General features: G+C 45.1%; 1 protein-coding gene across 1 annotated transcript in view; it reads right to left on the bottom strand.

Annotated features, from left to right (window-relative positions):
- The window catches only part of LOC138261862 (sperm microtubule associated protein 1-like), a 32,242-nt gene that overhangs the window by 10,497 nt on the left and 74 nt on the right, over positions 1–21,671 (bottom strand). The window contains exon 2 of the mRNA XM_069211385.1: positions 20,600–20,873. Within this exon, the coding sequence (XP_069067486.1) occupies positions 20,600–20,848 (249 nt within the window). The 5' untranslated portion in view covers positions 20,849–20,873. The remainder of the gene's footprint in view (positions 1–20,599; positions 20,874–21,671) is intronic.

Below are 21,671 nucleotides of genomic sequence, written 5' to 3'. Positions count from 1 at the left end.
TAATGTTTTGCTACCAAAGTCCAATCAAACAACATTATATTTTACCACCTCCTCAAAGGAAATGGTAGGCCATTCACAAACTTCCCCTTTGTGGATGTTCTCCAACTTGTTTTTAAGAGCAGGCAGTAGTCTATGGAACCACTGCCTGGTGCCAAAAAAGGTTTATGTAATTTGCTATTTTTTTTAACTCACCCTCTTTTCCTTTAAGAAAAAAAGGCTACATTTAAAAAAAAAATCCTGTATTTAAGTGCTGACCCCAGCAGGCCACAATGCCTGTGAATGTAGCCAATTCAAGTGGGTCACAATTTTCTCCCTACCTCATACATATTAATGCAGTAGGTCGCATTGCAGCCCACTACGATCCTGTATTTTGTGACCAAACTATTAGTACATAGGTCGATACACAAAATACAACTCCATTCAATAAAAGTCGGTGCGCTTTTACCGAATTCATGTTTGGAATTTTCCTGATAAGAAATTGCAAATTGTGAATCATTAAATGTTTCCATTTCTGATTTCTTAACATGAATCTTTGTACATGGGGCCCTCATCTTTTATTTGATGGTGATAGTGAGGAACCAGAGTTGCAAGAGATTGAGTGATTTGAATCTCTCTCTGTGTAATACTTTGATTGATCAGGTGTATATCACAAGCAAGCAAGACAAGGAAGACAAAAAAAAAAAGAAGCATAGCCAGTGGCGTCGATGGTCAAATGGCTCCAGCGTAACCATATATGGGTCTGATGATTACAATACCTTCAAGTCTACTCATACGGGATGTTGGTGGACTTAGGGTTTTCTTTTGCATCCCTAAGTATATATGAGCATGGATTATTAAAACAATTATTTGTGAACAATGAGGTGAAGAGCGATTCTTATTTAAGGAAGGTACAGTTAGTAACACAGGCAACCCATTTAAGGTGATGATGACCAATAATAAAAAAAGAGGAGGCACACAGTCAGTGAGCCTACACCCCCGACGGTGTCTTCTGAAATGGGTAATGAGAGTCCCATGGGCCACACTCCAGACACCTCCCTTCAGGCAAGTGCAGTCACTCACCTACACCAGTCTCCTTTGAAAGCACAGGCTTGGTGCCGCCTACATTGAGAAAGGCTGACCAGCTATTTCATTCAGGTGGTCCAGTTTTCTCTAATGTGCTGCCCGCTTGAGAGAGTTAGCTTGCGGCTGTCCTGAGGGCACTACATGATATATAATAGTGTGCACTATCCCTGTTTGTGGCAGATTCACTTATTTAAAGTTGCGCCACAGTGCAAACAGGGACAGTGTGCCTTTCCAGAAACATGGCTCCCTGTGGTACAGCTGTGTACCAAATTAATGGTTCCACCTGATACTAGGTACCTCAATCCATCCCACCAGCAACTAATAATCTAATCTGGTTACAACAACAAAAATGAGAAGAAAGGTTTGATATACAATATGATACTCTTTGAAATATGGCTAAGGGAGACATTCTAAACATCCTGTTGTGCCTAACTTGTTTTATTTTTATATTTTTCCCTATTGACCCTTTTCTCCAATCTTACAAATAGAGAGAGGAGAAGGGAAATATGAAGATAGCTAGTAATTCATCTACTACCACATCTTCCTGCTACATTCCCAGTTCTTGCTGTAAAAGTCTCAGTTCAAAAAGCTACTTAGCCAATTGTTAAATAGCATTTTGTCTGAGGAGGCTGAGAGCTTGCTATTTGGATCCCTATAGAGCCTCACAAGTCGTTACTTGGCTTTAGGTGGATCAAGGAAAAATAATCCTTCAAAAAGGGCTTCAGTCTCGCTGGGTTTGGCAATACACCAAGCCTCCAATTTTTTGTAATGGTTCAAAAAATTTCTTTAACAAATGCATTTCTGATGATTCTCAATTTAAGTCAACTTATTCCAACAGGATGCTTTAATTATGATTACAAACTCATGGCAAGTTTTAAAACAATAGTTGAACCCAACAGTACGTGGCATGACGTTCTTGTTGGCAGGGACCCATAACCTCTTTTAACACCACTTACCCTTGTAATATACCACATTCCCATTTCCCTACCTAACTCAGTGCAAGGCACTACCCTCCAATCTTTGTGGGTAGGTAAAGATTTCCACCAAGGAGCCCCCTCGCAAAGGCCCGCTGGGCATTGCGGCGCCCACCCAGCGAGAAGCACAGTCCGATGATGAAGCATGCCACTTCAGTGGGTGAGAGCTTGTGTATCTGATAATAGATGCTTCCCTATTGACCTGTATATATAAAGACATACCTAGTAAAAACTGAAGAAATAAGGCCAGCGAGGCCCCCTCTGAAGTGATATGGGGCATAACCTCACCTACAGGGAAGTTGTTGCATAATTCACTTCCTACGGAGCAGTATACCTGTGGGGAAGTACCACAAGGCCACCAGGTGCGTTGCCAAAAATGTATTTGTTTACACAATACACAAGTTCACCAAACACAGACCAGGCAGAGCAACAGCTCCAACTGCTGGACTCAATCCAAGCATAACATTCTCAGAACTTCACTAGGATCTTTATTACAGAATCCAAACAACAATACCATTTTGTGCATTTATTATATTTTGAAAGAGGGACATATTCCAGACCAAACAATCCCTTAGGCCCCCATTTGTACTTGTTTTAATTGCCATTCTTCCTTCCTTAATAAGTGATGAAAGTTTGCCAAACATAGTTTATAGTTGGGGGATGAGGACTTCATTATTTCTAGGCTGTGCAGTTCTATCAAAGACTCAGTTTGTGTGTATTTTGCCCACCTAAGGTTGTGTGTCCTGTAGCTCACGAGCTGGCCAAAACTTTTTCTAATGAATCACTCACCCTCTGACTTCAGGTTCTGTTTTTTAATAATGCTTCCAGGGTTGTGTATGCTGCCTATGATAACGGAGATAGCTCTTGCATAGGTAAGGCAGCTATTGAATGAAGGTAACCAGATGTGAGGGAGTCTTAACGTGCATTGATTTGCTTGTTTAATGCCAGTGTGAGTGCTTTCAAAGAGTTAATTATAGAAATGTACTAAGGATGCCAATTATTTTAGCTAGCCCGCGACCCTAAGGAAATTCAGCCCCCTTAAATATTGGTGCCTGAAAAACCTTATTTTTTGTTTCAACAGGCCTTCTCAGTCAAGGGGGTGATCAATTTAGGACAATATTGAACTTAGACCCCCGAAATGCATTGCTGTTCCAGACGGCAGAGAACACTGTTTGAATCTATGCTGATGATGGCTGGGTGTCGAGGATCTCTAAGTTTAAGGTTTACTTCAGAATAGATCTTAAGCAGGGTCCACCCATGCAGCTCCTCAGAGCCGGCTTTAGGGTGGTGCGAGTGTGGGGCCACATTGGGTGCTGACCTGGATTGGGGGGTGGGGTGGCACTGACCTCAGGGGGCGTTGTGTTTAGCAATAACTTACGAAACTTGAGATTTAAAAGCACCTCCTGAAATGTTCCTTGTGCGTCCCGCCTTCAGGAAACAATTAAAATGTCAGGATGCCTCTTGTGATTAATGTTTCTGCTAGGGATAGAGATGGGAGTTTTGTCTAGGCAGCTTTGACTCACCATAAAGTAGCGTAAATGGTTAATATGCCTGCTGCAAAGAACAGAACTATATTTTATGGAAATACCTGGGTGGATTAGTAAAGCCAGCCTTTGCAAGCTCTTTAAAACAAATGAATGTATGTGAAAGGAGGGCTTCCGAAAGGTGAGGGGCATATTTGCCAGGTGGTAGTGAGTGAATCAGAGGACGTGATCATGGGTTGGGGGTGCCAATATTTGCATTACTGGCTTTTCTTTGCACACCACTAAGAAGCTGACCTCAGCTTAGCATGCAAACAAGGGCATACTTTTTATTACTTCTTGTTTGTGCAAATTAAATCCTGCTCTGGGTGTTGGGAGGCAATGCAATGCTTTATGCTCTAGGCATAAACTGGGAGACGGTTTCTATGTTCATGGGAGGAGGCAAGCAGGCCTATACTAAGATGGAGATGGGGAGTGTGAATTTTTTAAGCACATTTGCAGAATGTTTTAAATGCAAACCTTGTGAGATTCACAAAGCCATGCCTCTGTGCATTGAGTTCCCACATCTCACACTAAAGGTTAACCCCCCACCACTACCATCTACTCAAAGGATTGCTTGTCTTGCTGGCATTTCCTGCTCTGGATCTGTACTGTTCCTTGCTGCCCTCCTCAGCATATGTTACCTGGTGACTGCAGGAGGGCTGTAGACTTCTCTGGTCTCCAATAATCTTCTGCTCTAGGGCATTCCACATTTGGGACATCTTGAAGCAGGAACTTATCACAGGGTGAAAGGTCTGTAGTTTTAGTATGTGTCAAGAGCACTGGGTGAAGACCGAAAACGCTCACACAATTCACAAAGGTTGAAATTTGCTGATTTCACATGACTATGTAGGTGCACCAAAAGAAGGTTGATCAGGCTGTTGCTGGATTTGACACGTGGCATGAAAATTAGGACCTCTGTTCTGTCACAACAGGTCCATAGCAGCAAGCCTCTTACAGTTCCCAGCCATGGATTGTGGGGCATCTGCATGTCACGGAAAGAAACTTCAGACACAAAGAATTTCAGAAGAGCTGTACATTCCCACGCCATTTTTGACTGGTTGGTTACTTTTCAATATGTTATGCTGCATTGTTTCTTCTGTACCAGACTCTCACGTACGGACCACCACATGACATATGGTTGCCAGCCTAACCATTCCTTGATATTTGCCTCAGCCCCTTGACTGCCATCCTGCACTACGCCCAGGATGCCCAGGATACTTCACCATCATCAGTAACCATTATGCACCCCTTTCCTTAAGACTCTCTGCCAGGGCAGAAGCCTGAAGCACTACTACCTTTGCTGGGCCCACAAGGACACAATCATCTGTGCAAAAACCCTTGTCAAATGCAATCAGACCTATTATTTGTGTAGGACAGCACTGCAGCGTAGAACTGAGCTCAGTGTGACTCACTGGGGGAGAGTGCATAGTTCTTGTGTGTTTGTCTGTTTTCATCTTTCTTCCCTTAGCAGCATGGACTGTAGAGGTAATTGTTTATATGTTCCTTCGTCAGCAGTGTTTCTATGGTACAGAACATTGTACTAAGTATTGTGAGCGTGACAGTGTTTTACCAGTAATGTTCTCCACTCTCCGGCAAGTGCTATAGCTTGTGTATATATTCCACCCTATTATCACACCTAAGGTCTAAGCCTCAAAGAGAGGCTCACTCATCTTACATACAGCCAACCCCAGTGTGGGTAAATGGTCAAAAGTTATCATGGAAACGTCTGTCATCAACCCTATTCCTGTCTACTCATTGACATCACTCAGGTATCTCATTGAGACAGTCACCTTGTGTGAGGTCGATAAAGGAGGACCACTGCTACTCACACACTTCCAATGAAAGCCCACAACTGAGGTACAATGTATGAAACAATCACTCTAACCAGGATAATGGACCTGAGTCTCCACTTCTGTGATTGCTCAAAGCTGCTCCAGCTCTCGTCTCCTGAGGAATGATCCTCCTCCCATATAGGCCTTCCCTGCTGCCCACAGTAGACTAGGAGAGTCCACCAAATCCAAACTGAATTCAAGGTATGATTGAATCTCCTGGGCCAGAAAGCATGAGCAGTCCCTCTAAACCAGATGTTATGCATTAAGCCGCCAGAGGAGGTGGTACTGTTTCCTCTTGGATCTCATGCAGAGTATCACTGGGGAGTGGTCCAAAATTATCCTTGGATGGATGTGTGCCCCTGTCATGAGAAGTAAGTCAGTTACCTGGAGGAGAAACAAGCCTATGCATGACCTAGATTTGTGGTCTGCAGAACAATGTGATATGCTCTAGTAGAGAGGTGCCAAACACACCAAGCATCTCAGAGACTCAGACCCAAGGCCCACTTAGCCAGTTCAGTCTCCCATCCACCTGCTCCCCTCCCCAGCATTGAGAAATCCAGTTGAGCGGTCATAGTCCATCTAATGTTCCCCCTATAAGTGTAGTACCACATTGGAGCTCTACTCCAATGTGGTACTCCTTTAGGACCTCCGGGGTGGGACTGGGAATGTTGGTGAACATATGCACTTGATCAAGTTGTATGTTTGACCTCCCAACATAACCTCTAGTGCCACGTACCTGCCCTTACGATCCATGACCTCCTGGAAAGTCACAAAGAGGAAGGTTTTGTGAATGAGGATCGCTACTCCCCCGGGTCTCCTTGTGTAACCGGCGTGGAATACCCTGTCATTTGCGTATCGGCTAAGCATGGGCATCTAGTTTATTATAGTAACATAACCAAAGGGCTGTAGCATTTAGCGACCCCAAGTACCGTCCCACTTTTAATATGGCCCTTATGGTCCTTCATCCCATTTACATTCCATTTCAATATCTTAAACTCATACATGACAGTGCGCTTAGAGTGGGGAAGCCAGACTGAGGGAGTGTCCCCATAGTAGGGTAGTCATGTGTGGTTTAGATGGACTACACTGTATAGGAATGCTTGCATGGTGATAACAACTGAGTCCGACTAGGCTAAAATCAGTTTCCCAAATATCCCGACCCTCCTTGCCCTACACTTCCACCCCAGAAGCACTGGTGCCCTAATAAAGGAGAACAGAAGGGTTTGAGAACCCCAAAATAAGACTCCCCACCCTTGAACAGTCCCACTGTTCGACAGCAGCACTGGATCAGGGCCTGCCGAGCCCTGACACCCAGCTAAAGTAATTCTCGGAAAGGATATAGTATTGACGACTAATGTAGAAACAGAGTTAAGTGTCCCCGCTTTTGGAAAGTCTTGCTATGTCATGGAGAGCAGACCAGTGCAACCAAACATCCATTCACCAATAGAGCATTGGCCTAGATTATATTCCTAGACTAGAGTGGCGGGATGAAGATAGAGATATGGTGTACAGGGGGTACAGTTCTGCCCTCTTCGGAGAGGTTCCTATGTCCGCATCTGAGCCAGAGGAGTCTGATGCTCTCTAGGTTAAGCCCTGCTGTTTTCAGGGCCCCTTATGATTGTTCCGCCTATGGGGTCAGACCTGCAGGCTGTAGTTACCCACAGGGGTCCGATGTTCAGTAAGCCATTCCCAGGCAGCCTTTAGGGTTTTAAAGAAGAAGTATTTTGTGTCATACAACACTATATTGAAGTTTTAAGGTACACAGTTTTTGCTTTAAGACCTCAAAACCTTTGCGTTGTGACTGCATGTGTTTGGTATAATCGAGAAGACCTACATTTTGGCAGATTCATATGTAATTGTATCTAGGCCTCTGGCAGTTTGTAGTATGGTGTCACTGTCAATGCACTTTAGTAGTTTGGTGATCATGGGGCAAAGAGGAGCATTTGGTGGAGGACGCGCAACCAACAATCTATGGGTGTGCTCTACAATAAAGCAAGCAAACCTTGTTGTTGAGGAACCCATTTTGTAAGCCATGCATCCAAAACTTTATTTGGGATCAGTGACCTCACCTCCCTCTGGGAAGCCAATAAGTTATAGGTTGCCCTACCTGGATTGATTTTTAGCATTCTCCAAACACTCCTCTAGGATCGAGGACATGGTCAGCAAGCATGTCACCTTGATTTCAAGCCCATGCGCACTGTCCTATAGATCAGAGATGTGCACTTCTGCTCCAGAGACTCGGTCTGCAATATTTCAGAGGTCCTGACAGAGAAAGGCAACATCAATCCTCACCTCCCCAATCTAAGTCTTGAACACCAACCTTGAGGCCTTAATCACCTGCAGGATTATATTATCATTCAAAGCTTCAATACAGCATTGGGCTGGGCCTCGTCACCAGTGCCTTTCGAAGCCTCATTCACTGATGCAATGAACTTGTCTATTTTTTTTAGCATGAGCAATGGAGGGCATGTTGTGTCCCATCTTTGCTCATACAGTTGGTGCTCCTGAGTCCTAAGCTCCACTAGTCTCCCCACTGCAGTAAGTGATCTGAAGCAGGAGCAGACAGCTAGGAGCAGGAACTTTGAGGGTGGGAAGTGCCACACAAGGGAGTGAAGGGAAAGCCTCTGAGTCAAGTTAGGGTGGAGGGAACCTCATCCAGTCACCCCTGTTCTTCCAGAATGGGAGAGGAGAGGAGCAACCCCCAGAGCCTCAACTTGTCATATTCGGACTGAGCTTGTTCCCTGCACCCATGGCTGGACCCAGGCTCAGCCCCCATTTAGGCCTTAAATCCCCCACACTCTGACTCTGGCCTAGGCAGTCGGGAAGACTGCAATCCAGGGGGATGGAAGATTCCCTCAGACCTCATGAGGCAGTCTGAAGGGCATACAACAGTGGGGAAGAAAAATGAGAGGAGGCCCCCTCATCAGGTAGATTAATAATGGAAATCACCTATCCACAGCAGCAAAAAAACAGAGGAGGGGTGTGAGCCCCAAGGGGTGCGTGGTCCACCACACCTCCAGGGAGCTGAGTATGTCACCATGATCAACAGCATGGCCGATGTCCGATGTCTGCTTAGATCACCACGCCTCTAGGCTTCCTCAACAGCAACTCACAGGCCTGGTCGCTGGCCCTCGTAAAGTGCCACCTCCAGCCGTCCATGTATCTTCACTCAGTTTTTTCAAAGGGTTGAGCCCTCTCTTGTGGCCTTCAGTGACGCAGGCACAGCATGCTTGCTGCAGGGTCCCAGGGCAAGCCACCACCAAGTCTCCCCTGAGACGCCGCCTAGTCCATCTATCACTGGTCCAGCTCACAGCCCATTTGGCTGAGGTCCGGTGCAGCACACCTCCCAGCATTTGGGCCCACCAGATCAGGGCCCGTCAGTTGGTCTCGAGCTCCAGCGTGAACCCCAGGAAACCTCCACGAGAAAAGTTCAGCCCACTAGGGAAGGCCATGGTCAACCCTGGATGCTCCTGAGCTGACTCTCTCTTGTGCGCAGTCCTGTCTCTCGGCCGTCAGGCCATTGCTGGTAGTTCAGTGGGCTCCTCGGTCCACCAGCGTGGTTCCTTAGTGTGCTCCGAATTATTAACACCACACTCCTACTCTCGCAGCTTCAGTTCACAGAGGGCCAGTAACAGGATAGTAATAAACTCAGGTGCCAGGTATGGGAGATCGAATGAGGACGCCCGCAATTTTAGCCGCCCAGATCACGCCCCCATTTTACATCTCTATTCATAATTATTAATGCATAATATCTTTTTTTACCTTACGTGACAATTTATTTTTTGTTTAATTGTCAGAAAAATATTTGTAATATAATTTTCAATATTTAAATTAATTAATGAATTAATTCAGAGTTACGCTTATAGTGCTGCAGCTGCTTTGTATTTCACTCTACATTTAAAACAAATAGGTAAAATTAGTTTACATTAACATTTAGTATACCATTATTTTTGGTGGTGGTGTTAGAGACTCGGAAGGAGTGTGAAAGAGAGACAGGGTGGGGGACTTTAGGAGAGCAAGGAAAAGAGAAGAGAGTAAGCAAGAGGAAGGAGAAAACATGCACACCCATGGAGTGCTAAGCCAGAAATTAAAGTGAAAAAAAGAAAAATAACTATGTTATGAGCAGTGGGGGGACACAGCTCATCTCACCAAAAGCAGTTAGAAATGGGACTTCTGGTTGGCTGTGGTATGCACCCAGGCCAGGAAGGAACCACCACTCTAATCAGTGTTAGTCAAAATAATTTTAAATTAACTTGTGCTCAGCCTCTGGTAGCTTGGCACAGAGCAGGCAGGCTTAACTTAAGAGGCAATGTGTAAAGTATTTGTGCAACACACCCACACAGTATCACAATGAAAACACCACAAAAAGACTCCATGCAGGTTTAGCAAAATAGAGAATATTTATCTGAGCACAACAAGACCAAAACAACAAAACACCAATTAGAATTTCTCAAATTATGCAGTTTCAAAGTATCACATTAAATGCATCAAGAAAACATTGTGCGTAGAAGCACCTAAACTTCTGTTAGGTTCTTTACGGTAACTTTCTAGTGCAATTCGAATTATCCCAGTCCGGAATCAGCGAAGAGGCTCTCGGAGCATCAGAACGAGAAAATAAACAATGCTCTGAAGGTATCTACTGTACCAGGCATGCTAACGACCCATCGAGACAGGGGTAATTACTAAGGCAGACCACCCAGTAAAGCGTAGGGTGAGGACTGGAAACGCGGGGTTCCATCTGTCAACAAACAGTTCCTCAGGCAGCCGTGCAGGACTATTCTCGCTCATTGGAGACAGTCTCATGGATCGGACAGCCAGAAAAGAAGCTTCACAATGGAAATCTTTCTCCACTGCAGGGCTCCCCAGTTCAGGGTTGTGGCGGCACACAGTGCTGGTTGCTGGCTTCCTCAAAAGCAGCTGGGGCGATGCTGATATTGTTAATGCACCCTGCATTTCCTCCGCAATTCATCAAAAAGGAATGTGCCTGTTCTCTTGACGCACAGTCCGAGGCACTGCTCTCGAGTGAGGCTCTGTAACAGAGGGTGCACAGAGCGGTTCAGAAGTTGACAGAGCACTGTGCTTGGCCTCCCAGGGCGGAGCGCTTATCTTGTGAGGAAGTGAGCACTTGTTCATCGTAGTTGAGCTGGCAAACTCACAGGTGTCAGAGTCCCATGGCAGTGATGGTGTTACAGATTTTTTGTTGGCCCTGAGACTCCAAAACAGGGGACAAGCCACAAGCTCTTGGAGAACACTTAGATGGAAGGCAGAGCATGGCTCTCCTTCCAACAGAGTCAGGGAGCAGTAGGAAGCACGGCAGAAAGCAGAAAAGCAGTCCTCCCAGAAAAGAAGCCCAGTTGAGTCATTTAAGCAGCACAGCAGTCCTTCTGACAGAGGTTCAGTTCAAGATCCAGAACTGTCTGATTTTAGGGGGTCAGAGACTCAGTACTTATGCCAAAAAGTACCTTTGATGTAGGAGATGGCTTCAAAGAGACTCTCTTAAGTGCACAAGGATCCCTTTCATGCCAGCCCTGTCTGCCAGGCTATTGGTGGGGGGGGGGGGGGGTAATCAGTCCTTTGTGTGGGGGTCAGGTCAGTACTCTTTGAAGTGTAAGTGTGCGCCCTTCCCATCCTCCCTGTCCAGGAAGACCCATCAGTATGCAGATGAAAGCAGATACAGTTGGGTGTCCTGTGTTGGGGCTGTCTGGAAGGAATGCACAAGTGTAGCTGTCACCCAGCCCAGTCCAGCAATGTATTGGAGGCAGGCTGTCAGGCACACGGAGCAGTAAGAGTTGAGAAATGCCCCATTTCTAAAAGTGGAATTTCTAAAATAGTAATGTAAACTCCAACTTTACAAGTTAAGAGGAGTTATCATTCCCATTATAATGATATGAAACGTGATGTAACTACTCCTTTCTGATCAGGAATCACAGCTTAAACATATATTAAGGAATTCCCAATACTGGCCTATGAGAGGACTAGGCCTCACAGTAGTGAAAAATAACTTTGGGTGTTTTACCCTACCAGGACATATACAATTTAAATATATATCCAGACTTTGACTTACATAGAACCCTGCCCTGTGGGCTACCTAGGGCCCACCTTAGGGGTGACTTATATTTCATAAAAGGGGAGTTTCATGTCTAGCAAGAGGTTTTAACTGCCAAAAGTCTAGGTAGCAGCGAAACTGCAGACACAGGCTCTGCAGTGGCAGGCCTGAGACATGTTGAAAGGGCTAGCTATGTGGGTGGCGCAATCAGTTGCGCAAGCCCACTAGCAGCATTTAATTTACAGGTCCTGAATATACGGTATACCACTGTCCTCGGGACTTAGAAGTAAATTAAATATGCCAATTGTGGATACACCAATGTTACCATGTTTAAGGGACAAGCACATGCCCTTTAACACTGTTCAGCAGTGGTAAAGTGCTCAGAGTCCTAAGGCCAACAAAAGGATTCAGCAAAACATGGAGGGTAAAAGGCAAAAAGTATGGGATGAACTTTCAGAGAAAGCCATTTCAAACACAAGGGTATAGAAGAAATGGTCCAGAGGTGTGAGAAAACAGAAATAAAGAGGAAAGCTATCCAAATGAGAGAAGGGAACTGAGATAGATAAAAGAAGCCAGACAATTATGAGCAAGGAGCTGATGCAAAGCCTGCTGGATGTCATATTGTATGCAGTGCTGTCTAGGATAGGTAGTTAAGCAACCGGTAACTAGACTGCTGAAAGGAAGACTTGAGAAATGGATTAGGACAACTTGTATTAATGAGTATAAGATATAATTACATGAAATCAGTTGTTAATACTATTATACTGACATCTAAGATCAGCATCTTAGACCAGTTTTCAATTTAACTGTAGAATACTTGAATAGCTCTTACTCACAGAAAGAGGGCTGGTGTTCTTAAAGCACCTTTATAGGTTTCCAAAAGATCTAGTGGGGTTATCCCTTTTAGAGGAGCTCTCACGACCTAGCTATCTTGAAGGCTTACAAAATATCAAAAGCAAATCAAATTAAATCATTGAGTGATCTGTCTGTAATTGAGCGTTAATTATTTACTCCATATTTCCACTGTTCCATTTTCCTCCACCTGTAGGGAATTCTGACTAGATTTTTGTAGGAAAATGGCCCTTGTTGCAGTTACCCCCCCACACTTTTTGCCTGATATTGATTCTGACTTAACTGAGAGTGTGCTGGGACCCTGCTAACCAGGCCCCAGCACCAGTGTTCTTTCACAAAAAATGTACCATTGTTTCCTCAATTGGCACACCCCTGGCATACAGATAAGTCCCTTGAAAATGGTACCAGTGGTACCAAGGGCCCTGTGACGAGGGAGGTTCCCTAAAGGCTGCAGCATGTGTTGTGCTACCCTAATGGACCCCCTCAACTAACACATGCACACTGCCATTGCAGATTGTGTGTGTTGGTGAGGAGAAAAAGGCAAAGTCGACATGACCTCCACCTCAGGGTGTCATGCCCCCAAAATATTGCCTGTGGCATAGGTAAGTCACCTCTCTAGCAGGCCTTAAAGCCCTAAGGCAGGGTGCACAATACCACTGGTGAGGGCATAGCTGCATGAGCAATATGTCCCTACAGTGTCTAAATCCATTCTTAGAAATTGTAAGTGCAGTGTGGCCATATTAAGTATATGGTTTGGGAGTTTGTGAAAATGAACTCCAAAGTTCCATAAAGGCTACACTGAATACTGGGAACTTTGGTATCAAACTTCTCAGCACAATTAACCCCCACTGATGCCAGTGTGAGATTTATTGAAAAATGCAAACAGAGGACATCTTAGAGATGCCCCCTATATGCCAGCCGGCCTGGTAGTGTAGGGCTGACCGGTCTCTGCCAGCCTGCCACTTCCAGACAGGTTTCTGACTACATGGGGTGAGTGCCTTTGTGCACTCTGTGGTCAGAAACAAAGCCTATCCTGGTTGGAGGTGCTTCACACCGCTCCCTGCAGGAACTGTAACACCTGGCGGTGAGGCTCAAGCCTGGTGTTACAGTGCCCCAGGGCACTCCAGCTAGTAGAGATGCCAGCCCCCCCCGGACAAGCCCCCACTGTTGGCGGCAAGTCCAGAGGGATAATGAGAAAAACAATGAGGAGTCACCCCCTCAGCCAGGGCCAGCCCTAAGGTGTCCAGAGCTGAAGTGACCCCTCCTTGAGAAATCCTCCATCTTGCTTTGGAGGAGTAGGACCAATAGAGATAGGGATGTGCCGCCCTCCCTAGAAGGAGTGGGCACAAGGAGGGTGTAGCCACCCTCAGGGACAGTAGCATTTGCTACTGCCCCCTGACCTTAACACACCCCTAAATTTTGTATTTAAGGATGACCCTGAACCCAGCTCGTCAGATTCCTGATGACCTCCAGAAAAAAGAAGGACTGCTGAGCTGAAAACCCAGCAGAGAAGAGCAGGAGGCACCAACTGACTCGGCCCCAGCCCTACCGGCCGGTCTCCTGCTTTAGAAAGCTGCAAAAGAAGAAGCAATGCGTTCTGCAGGACCAGCTATCCCTGAAAACCCTCCAGGTGACTGCCTGCATCACCGAGGACCAGAAAACTCCCATGGACAATGGGCCTGTCCAACAAGAAGAAAAAGAAACCATCTTTAAAGGTACTCCCACCTCACTCCAGAAGCGTGAGTCCAACCTACTCTGCACCCAACGCCCCTGGCCCGTGTCAGAGGAACCAACCAGCCAGAGAGAATCCACAGGCAATTCCGACCAAGTGCCCACCCTGGCCTGACCTCTCCACCCCTCCACGACGATGCCGGCAGAGGGAATCCCAAGGACCCCCCTGACCACGACTGCCCGGGACGAAGATATCAAACGCCAGGAGAAGCACTGCACCTGCAGCCCCAGACTCAAGAGAAACCGACCACCGGTGGAGAAGTGACCAGCAGGCAACCCTCTTCCCTGTCCAGTCGGTGGCTTGCCCAAGAAGCACCCCTGTGCCTTGCCTGCAGCGCCTAAGTGACCCCCTGTTCTGCCCATTGAGTTCCATTGGGAACCCGACGCACTGTTTGCCCCCTGGACCCGGCCACAACACTGCCGCTGAGGGTGCGTGTTTGGTTCCTACTTGGGGCCCCTCCAGTGCTCTTCTAAACACCCCTGGTCTGCCCTCTGACAACACGGTTACTCACCTGCAAACAGACCGGAACTGGGTTACCCCGGTCTTCATAGGCGCCCATGTTATGTTGGCTCCTGTTTGACCTCTGCACCTAACCGGCCCTGTGTTGCTGGCGCTGGTGTGTGCTGGTGTGTTGCTGGTGCTGGGTGTTTGGGATTATCTTGAACCCCCAGCGGTGGGCTACCTATGCTACGGAGACTGAACCCGTAAGTTGGTTACTTACCTCAAAAACTGTACTTTACTTACCTCCCCAGAAACTGTTGAAAATTGCAGTGTCAACTTTTAAAATAGCTTTTTGCCATTTTTAGGAAAACTATGTAAATTGTTGATTCCATTCAAAGTTCTAAATATTACTATGTAAACTACCTTTCATTTAATGTACTTACCTGCTAAATGAATCTTATGGTTCTAGAAATAAATTAAGAAAGAATATTTTTCTATATAAAAACCTATTGGTCTAGAGTTAAGACATTGAGGGGGTGATTCTGACCCCGGCGGTCAAGGACCGCCGGGGCCAGGGTCGGCGGGAGCACCGCCAACAGGCTGGCGGTGCCCCGCAGGGCATTCTGACCGCGGCGGTTTGGCCGCGGTCAGAAGAGGAAAACCGGCGGTCTCCCACCGGTTTTCCGCTGCCCTCATGAATCCTCCATGGCGGCGCAGCTTGCTGCACCGCCATGGGGATTCAGACACCCCATACCGCCATCCTGTTCCTGGCGGTTCGCCCGCCAGGAACAGGATGGCGGTATGGGGTGTCGTGGGGCCCCTGGGGGCCCCTGCAGTGCCCATGCCAATGGCATGGGCACTGCAGGGGCCCCCGTAAGAGGGCCCCACAAAGAATTTCAGTGTCTGCTTTGCAGACACTGAAATTCGCGACGGGTGCAACTGCACCCGTCGCACCTTCCCACTCCGCCGGCTCCATTCGGAGCCGGCTTCCTCGTGGGAAGGGGGTTTCCCGCTGGGCTGGCGGGCGGCCTTCTGGCGGTCGCCCGCCATCCCAGCAGGAAACACAGAATAACCGCAGCGGTCTTCTGACCGCGGTGCGGTATTCTGGAGGGTGGAACTCTGGCGGGCGGCGGAAGAATGACCCCCTGAGTGTGTGTTTTCACTTATTGCTTGTGTGTGGGTACAACAAATGCTTAACACTACCCTCTGATAAGCCCAACTGCTCGACCACACTACCACAAATAGAGCATTAGTATTATCTATTATTGCCTCTGTCAACCCTATTGGGGAACCCCTGGACTCTGAGCACACTATATCTCATATATATTGATTTAGTATATACAGAGCCAGCTTCCTACAATTATCTACTATGTAGATTTGTGCTTTTCCTACTGTGAGATAACAGGGTTGAACTTGGTAGAGGCCTTACAATATCAAAAATGAAGTTAATAGATTTGAAACGTATGCCTTGCACATTACATGGAGTTGTTTGAAGAAGACACAATTCTAACTTTGATACTTTACTGTGTGTGTATCTTGAGACCTACAATTAACACAACAATCTCTGTAATAAAATCATTAACCCAAAAGCATATCTTCCATAAAATGCAAATCTATGCCCAACATGTTACACCATGTGCTCTGCTGATATAAAGGTTCATGACTGTTTGATGATCTGCTTAGTAGGCATCATTTACCTATTAAACTACAAGAGATCAATTACTGGCTGCTTACATAATTGACTACAGGTACGTCAACGATTCCTGTTCATAAAGTTTTCGTAGGGCTGTAGGTCTGTTTTCTTGAAATAAAGTCTCTCTATGCCTGCTATAGAAGCTGTCTGCCATTGGTTGGATCACTCTTTTATCTCATTATCTCTTTCCTTGAATTCCCTTTTTAATAGGTGCTTCGAGACAGTGGAGGAGTTGCAGGAAGTTTTGCTTTGCTTCACTGATTTTTCAGCGGGTTGACAGGAGGTAGCCTAATTTTTTCTGCAGTGCCATCACTCTCTGGTAGAGTACTGTTCAGCTAGACTGTACTCCTTGGATTTGATACTAGTCTGGGTTGGGATTGTACAGTTGTTCTTTCACTGTACTCACACCCCACCTGTGGCTTCCCCAGTGGTTACCTAATGCTGGATGTTGCTAGCTGGGTGTGAGCAGACTGCAGTTGATGTAGGCTGGGGCACTCTACCCATACTCTTTCAAAGGTTTACGCAGAACTGCCTTCCCAATAACGCCCAACTCCCTTAGCTTTAAAGTATTCTATTTAAAACAATTTCATACACACTCTGGCCCGTATTTATACTTTTTAGCGCCGCATTTGCGTCATTTTTTTACACAAAATTGGCGCAAATACAATTGTATTTTGTAAGTTTGCGCCGATTTTGCATAAAAGAATTACGCAAATGCAGCGCTAAAAAAGTATAAATACGGGCCGCTGTGTCTATCCTTTGTGCTCATCAAACGGGTCTTGTTATATGAAAATTGCCACAGCAAGAGCACTATGACAATGTTAATAGCAATTGCCAAGTACAAGTAGGCCCAACAGGAAAAGCGTTTGTTCGGATCAGTTGTACCATGAATTAACTTTCTCCACAAATGAAAAACCGAATACAACTCTTCGAGTGCAGCAGGCAACTAACACATTCAAACAGAGTTTCAGCTCTCGCTAGCACCTACACTGTAGAAGACAAATTCTCACGGCTCTTACGCTGCTAAATATATAGGTTGCTTCATGACACCAAGGTCAAAGTCCTCATTGAAACATGTATTTATTTATTTATTTGCTCATTTAATTATTTACTTATTCATTCATTTTCGTGTTTTGAAATTTTACGAATATTCTGCTTCATGGCTACTTTGAAGAAACATAATCACAGCTGAATACTTTGGTGGAAGATATCCTGAGCAAACTAAAGAAGATGAACTGTTAGTTCAGTCAAGGCAGTTATTAGACATGTTTTCTATGACTGGCAATAGATTTGAGGCAGTTGTACCTATTTTCTGAATATATGATTGTTAGTAGTGGAAGTATACTTAGGAATAAGCTGCTATCCATTTGCCATAGCAGGTATCTTGCTAGCCAGCATTGCGCACTGCTATGTATACCATTATAGGACCACAAGTATGATCACAAAATTTTGCGAGTTCCTAATTGCGACTTGCACAATACGATGTACAACAGTGTCTCATGCACTGTTTGCAATGCCCAAATGGGTCGCAAAGGACCTGCCTCATCAATATTCATGAGAACGGTCACAAATTGTGACCCATTGGGAATGGCCTGCACTTACAAGGAAGGTGGCCTGCTAGGGTCAGCAGACCAGCATGACTGTGATTGCTTTTTAAATAAAGCATTTTTTTTAAATGCAGACCGTTTGCATTTCAAAATTAAAAATAAAAAGTGTTCTTTTCATTTTTTAAGAGTTGGTGCCCACATTCACAAAGGGGAAGGAGTACCTTGGAGACCCCTTCTGGTTTGCGAATGGGTCACCACCTCCTGCATGGTGTCAGTAAAGTATGAATGATTTGTGACCATGTTCCAGTTGCAAAACATTCGTACATGCCCCTGTAAATTGCTATTGGGAAGGGACGCCCTTAACACGACCCTTTCTAATACCGAATTGCAAACCCTATTTTGCGAGTCGGTAATAGGATACAGACTAGAAAAATAGGGTTAGTACATATAAAAAGGTTTTTAGCAGTCGCAAATGGTCCAATTTGCCATTTGCGTCTGCTAAAACCTTTCGTACATTTAGCCTTCTGTTCCTTAATCCTGTAATTGACTGAATAGTTCACTTTTCAATTGTTTCACAAGATCAGATACTTTGTCTATGCATTAATGGCTGGGAGGGAGTGTTTCAGAGTATGTGCCTTGTACTTCCAAGGATTCCAAGGTTTCCCCCTCACGATTTAGTCTCTTGAGTTTAGGTAAAGGCTTGCACTCCCAAGAGTTTTCCTTTACATTCTTGCCTCTTCAGTTTAGGTAGCTTGGCACAGGCACTGGGAACTAGGGGTGCTGTAGTATCCTAAAATAATAATTCTGGAGTTCAGAGGGTGAATGAGAAATAAGGATGTGTTAAATTTGGTTTTTATCTTGTTACATTTGCTGTGGGTTCACAAACAGAAGTCAAATGTCAGACTGTCTTCAGAAAAATTGCTGCTAATTCTTTTAAAAGGAAGCTGGTGTTTACTTTTCTTTCTCTGACTACAAAGTTAGAGGACCTTGCAAAGTGAACTATGACACAATCTTGCTGGGTACCGTGAGTGTGAAAGGGAAGGCTGTAGGATATCATTTTTTCTTAACCCACAACAAAATGTAAATGTCTGTATATGAACTGCACAAATATTTCAGAATATATCAACAGTTGCACATTTTTGGTAATGCGGAAGTATCATCAAAACCAAACATTTTAATATGCTTAAAACAAATCAATACAGTTGGTGATGCAGCCATGAAATATTCACTAAAACCTGACTTCCACACATTATTGTTTGTGTGTTGTATCTTTATTCAGTAAAACTGCATATTTGTGCAAATTTAGTGGCTATTTCAATGGAAATGTGCTGTATGAACATAACAGTGTGCTACCACACCATGCTTTAGTAGTATATAAGTGACACTGCACTTCAAAATGAACCACCACCTACATACTGCACCCTTATCACTCTCCAGCTGAATTAATTTGCTACACTTGTTCTTTGTTTAACGCTTAATTTGTTTTACAATCCCTGTGCCTTCAGTGATCTATCATTGATGGCAGCACCCCCACTCTGAAAATTGTTCCAGCGTGCCTGGATAGCAGTGAAAATAAGGCATAAATAGACTGACACAGCATGTAACAACTTCAAATTTCCTAGTTCAGTGAGGGAGAAGGTTATCCAGTCCACATTTTTTCTTTGCATTCTGTTTCTTGTAAGCCTAAAGGTATAGTGAAATTAACAGTACTACAAGTACCAGTAAGCAAAGAAAAAACCTTGACTCAGGGCATGAAATACAGTAAACAAAGAAAAAACCTTGACTCAGGGCATAAAATAGCAAACAGCACCAAAAGCAACATACTTATGGCCAGATTTACAACAATGTGGCACAGTGCTGTGGCGCGCCAAAATCAGCAGCACCGCTCTGCATTAGGAGATGCTCCTTATTTACAAGAATACGGAGCACCACTGCATTTCCTCTTGTGCCGGCACTAAGTTTAGCTGCCTAGCACCAACACCGGCATCCTTGCACCATAATGCAAGGGTGCCTGCATTGAGGGGATTCATTGTTTATGTGCAGGAAGGGACCCCTTCCTGCAAATAAACAATCACTCAAGGAGGTTTTCTCTTTCTATGTGTGCTGCACAATGCAGCAAACATAGGAAAAGCAAAAATTAGAAGAAATGAAAGCATTTCTCCTCGTCATGCCATGCTAATGCCACCCCTGAGGTGGTGTTAGATTTTGGCACTGCCACAGATTTACAGATTCTTGTAAATCTGGGGCAGCGTCATAAGCAATGAGCGTTGCATTGGAACGCCCACAGCAACACCCATTGCATGCCCCTCTGTCCGGGGGGGGGCATATTTACAAGGCAGCATTAAGCCACAAAATGTGGCTTAGCGCCTCCTTGTAAATATGGGTAATGCACATCGCCACCGGAGCGTCACAAATAGTGTGGCACTGGTGGCACTATTGGGCTTGTAAATACACCCCTTAGAGTGATCAGATGGTCCATTATCTTACATGCCAATAGACCTGATTCAGGTGGGAGACTAACATTTTTTAAAGACAAACATGGCTTTATTTTAGCTGTGTCCCACCTGATATTGCCTCTGCTTTGATAGAAGTCATTGAGGAAAAATAATGCCCCGATTTCTTTTCATAATCTCTCACTTTCCTGTTCTTAAATGTTGGCATATATGGTACGTAAATAGGACATATATGGGCTGACATTGTTTTTACATGTCACTATTAAAAGGTGTGTTGGTCCAATTGTCTCAATTAAAAAGAATGAAGACTATAACTCCCAGAATGTACTGATATGTAAACGCATTGTCCAGGAATTGAAAAGTTGTGCCCCCGGTGACATGAAGCCATTTGGTCGCCCTAACCAAACTCCCTAAGTACACAAGCACAACCTGCACCATACTTACTTGGCCGGTTCTTCTGAGCAAGGGAGGCACCGGTCTTGTTTTGAAATAAGTGCTGGTATGAGGGTCCCGCTGAGAGTTGTACGGTGGAATGACAGAGATAAATTTAGGCAGCGACTGACTGTAATCCCGGGCGATGTTTTCCACTGCGACACAGTCCAAAACAAACCGTCTTTCTTTTTCTCGCAAATCACCCTCGGAAGGAGAAGGGGCAAATCGACTCATTGATTTTGTTTTCCTTTGAGGCAACATTGATTTAGCGCTGAGACCCGAACTCCTGCAAAGACAGACAGAGTGATTGGAGCCCCGCCCTGCCACTCCAGTATAATTCACAAAAAGCTCCAAGCAACACAAATCATGACAACTGTTGCTATTGACATGGCCACTAAAACTCGAGGTAAAGAGCTATAATTATCATATCTGTTAACGCTGCGCCTATTTCCGAATTGAAAGAGGTGCGTGGAGAGGTAGGTTGCAAATAACAACCTTGCAGTATTAGTCCATTATCTGATTAGATGACGTGTTTTGGAAAGTGAGGCTAATCCCCACACACAAAGAATGGACTGCCGTTTCAATCAGACCGTATAAATAATTGGCAAGACGACAGATAAACATGTCCGTTTTAAGATGTGTCTGTACAAAGGGATAGGCCCAGTTTGAACTGTAAACACCTTAAGTTAACGCTGTACTATATGCATTTTACTTGCTTATGAAGTGTATGATTGGAGTGTGTATACTGTGTTTTCAGTTCACCCAGGTTACATCCATTGCAAAGTAATAGCTGGTTTGTGCCAGCAGTGATCTACATTGTGGATTTTATAGATAAGGTTAGCTGTAACAATTGGAGCCCTTTGTACTTTAAAAATGGAAAATGCTCACTAAGGGGGTAACAGAAGTAATGGCAATACCAATATGTCTTCACTGCCTACCAACTTGTAGGCTTGGTCAATGCTTGTTTTGTTTTCCCATGGTGTTTGCTCTGCTTTATTGTTTGGGAAACTGCCAGAACATTATTCACAAATGGAATAGCCTCCGCACACTCCACCAACCCACCGCCCCCCCCACCCCCTCCCCC

The sequence above is a fragment of the Pleurodeles waltl genome, chromosome 10 (assembly GCF_031143425.1).
Source record: "Pleurodeles waltl isolate 20211129_DDA chromosome 10, aPleWal1.hap1.20221129, whole genome shotgun sequence".
NCBI classification, from domain to species: Eukaryota; Metazoa; Chordata; class Amphibia; order Caudata; family Salamandridae; genus Pleurodeles; species Pleurodeles waltl.
The sequence above is the reverse complement of the archived record's forward strand: the minus strand, read 5'-3'. Positions and strand labels throughout refer to the sequence as shown.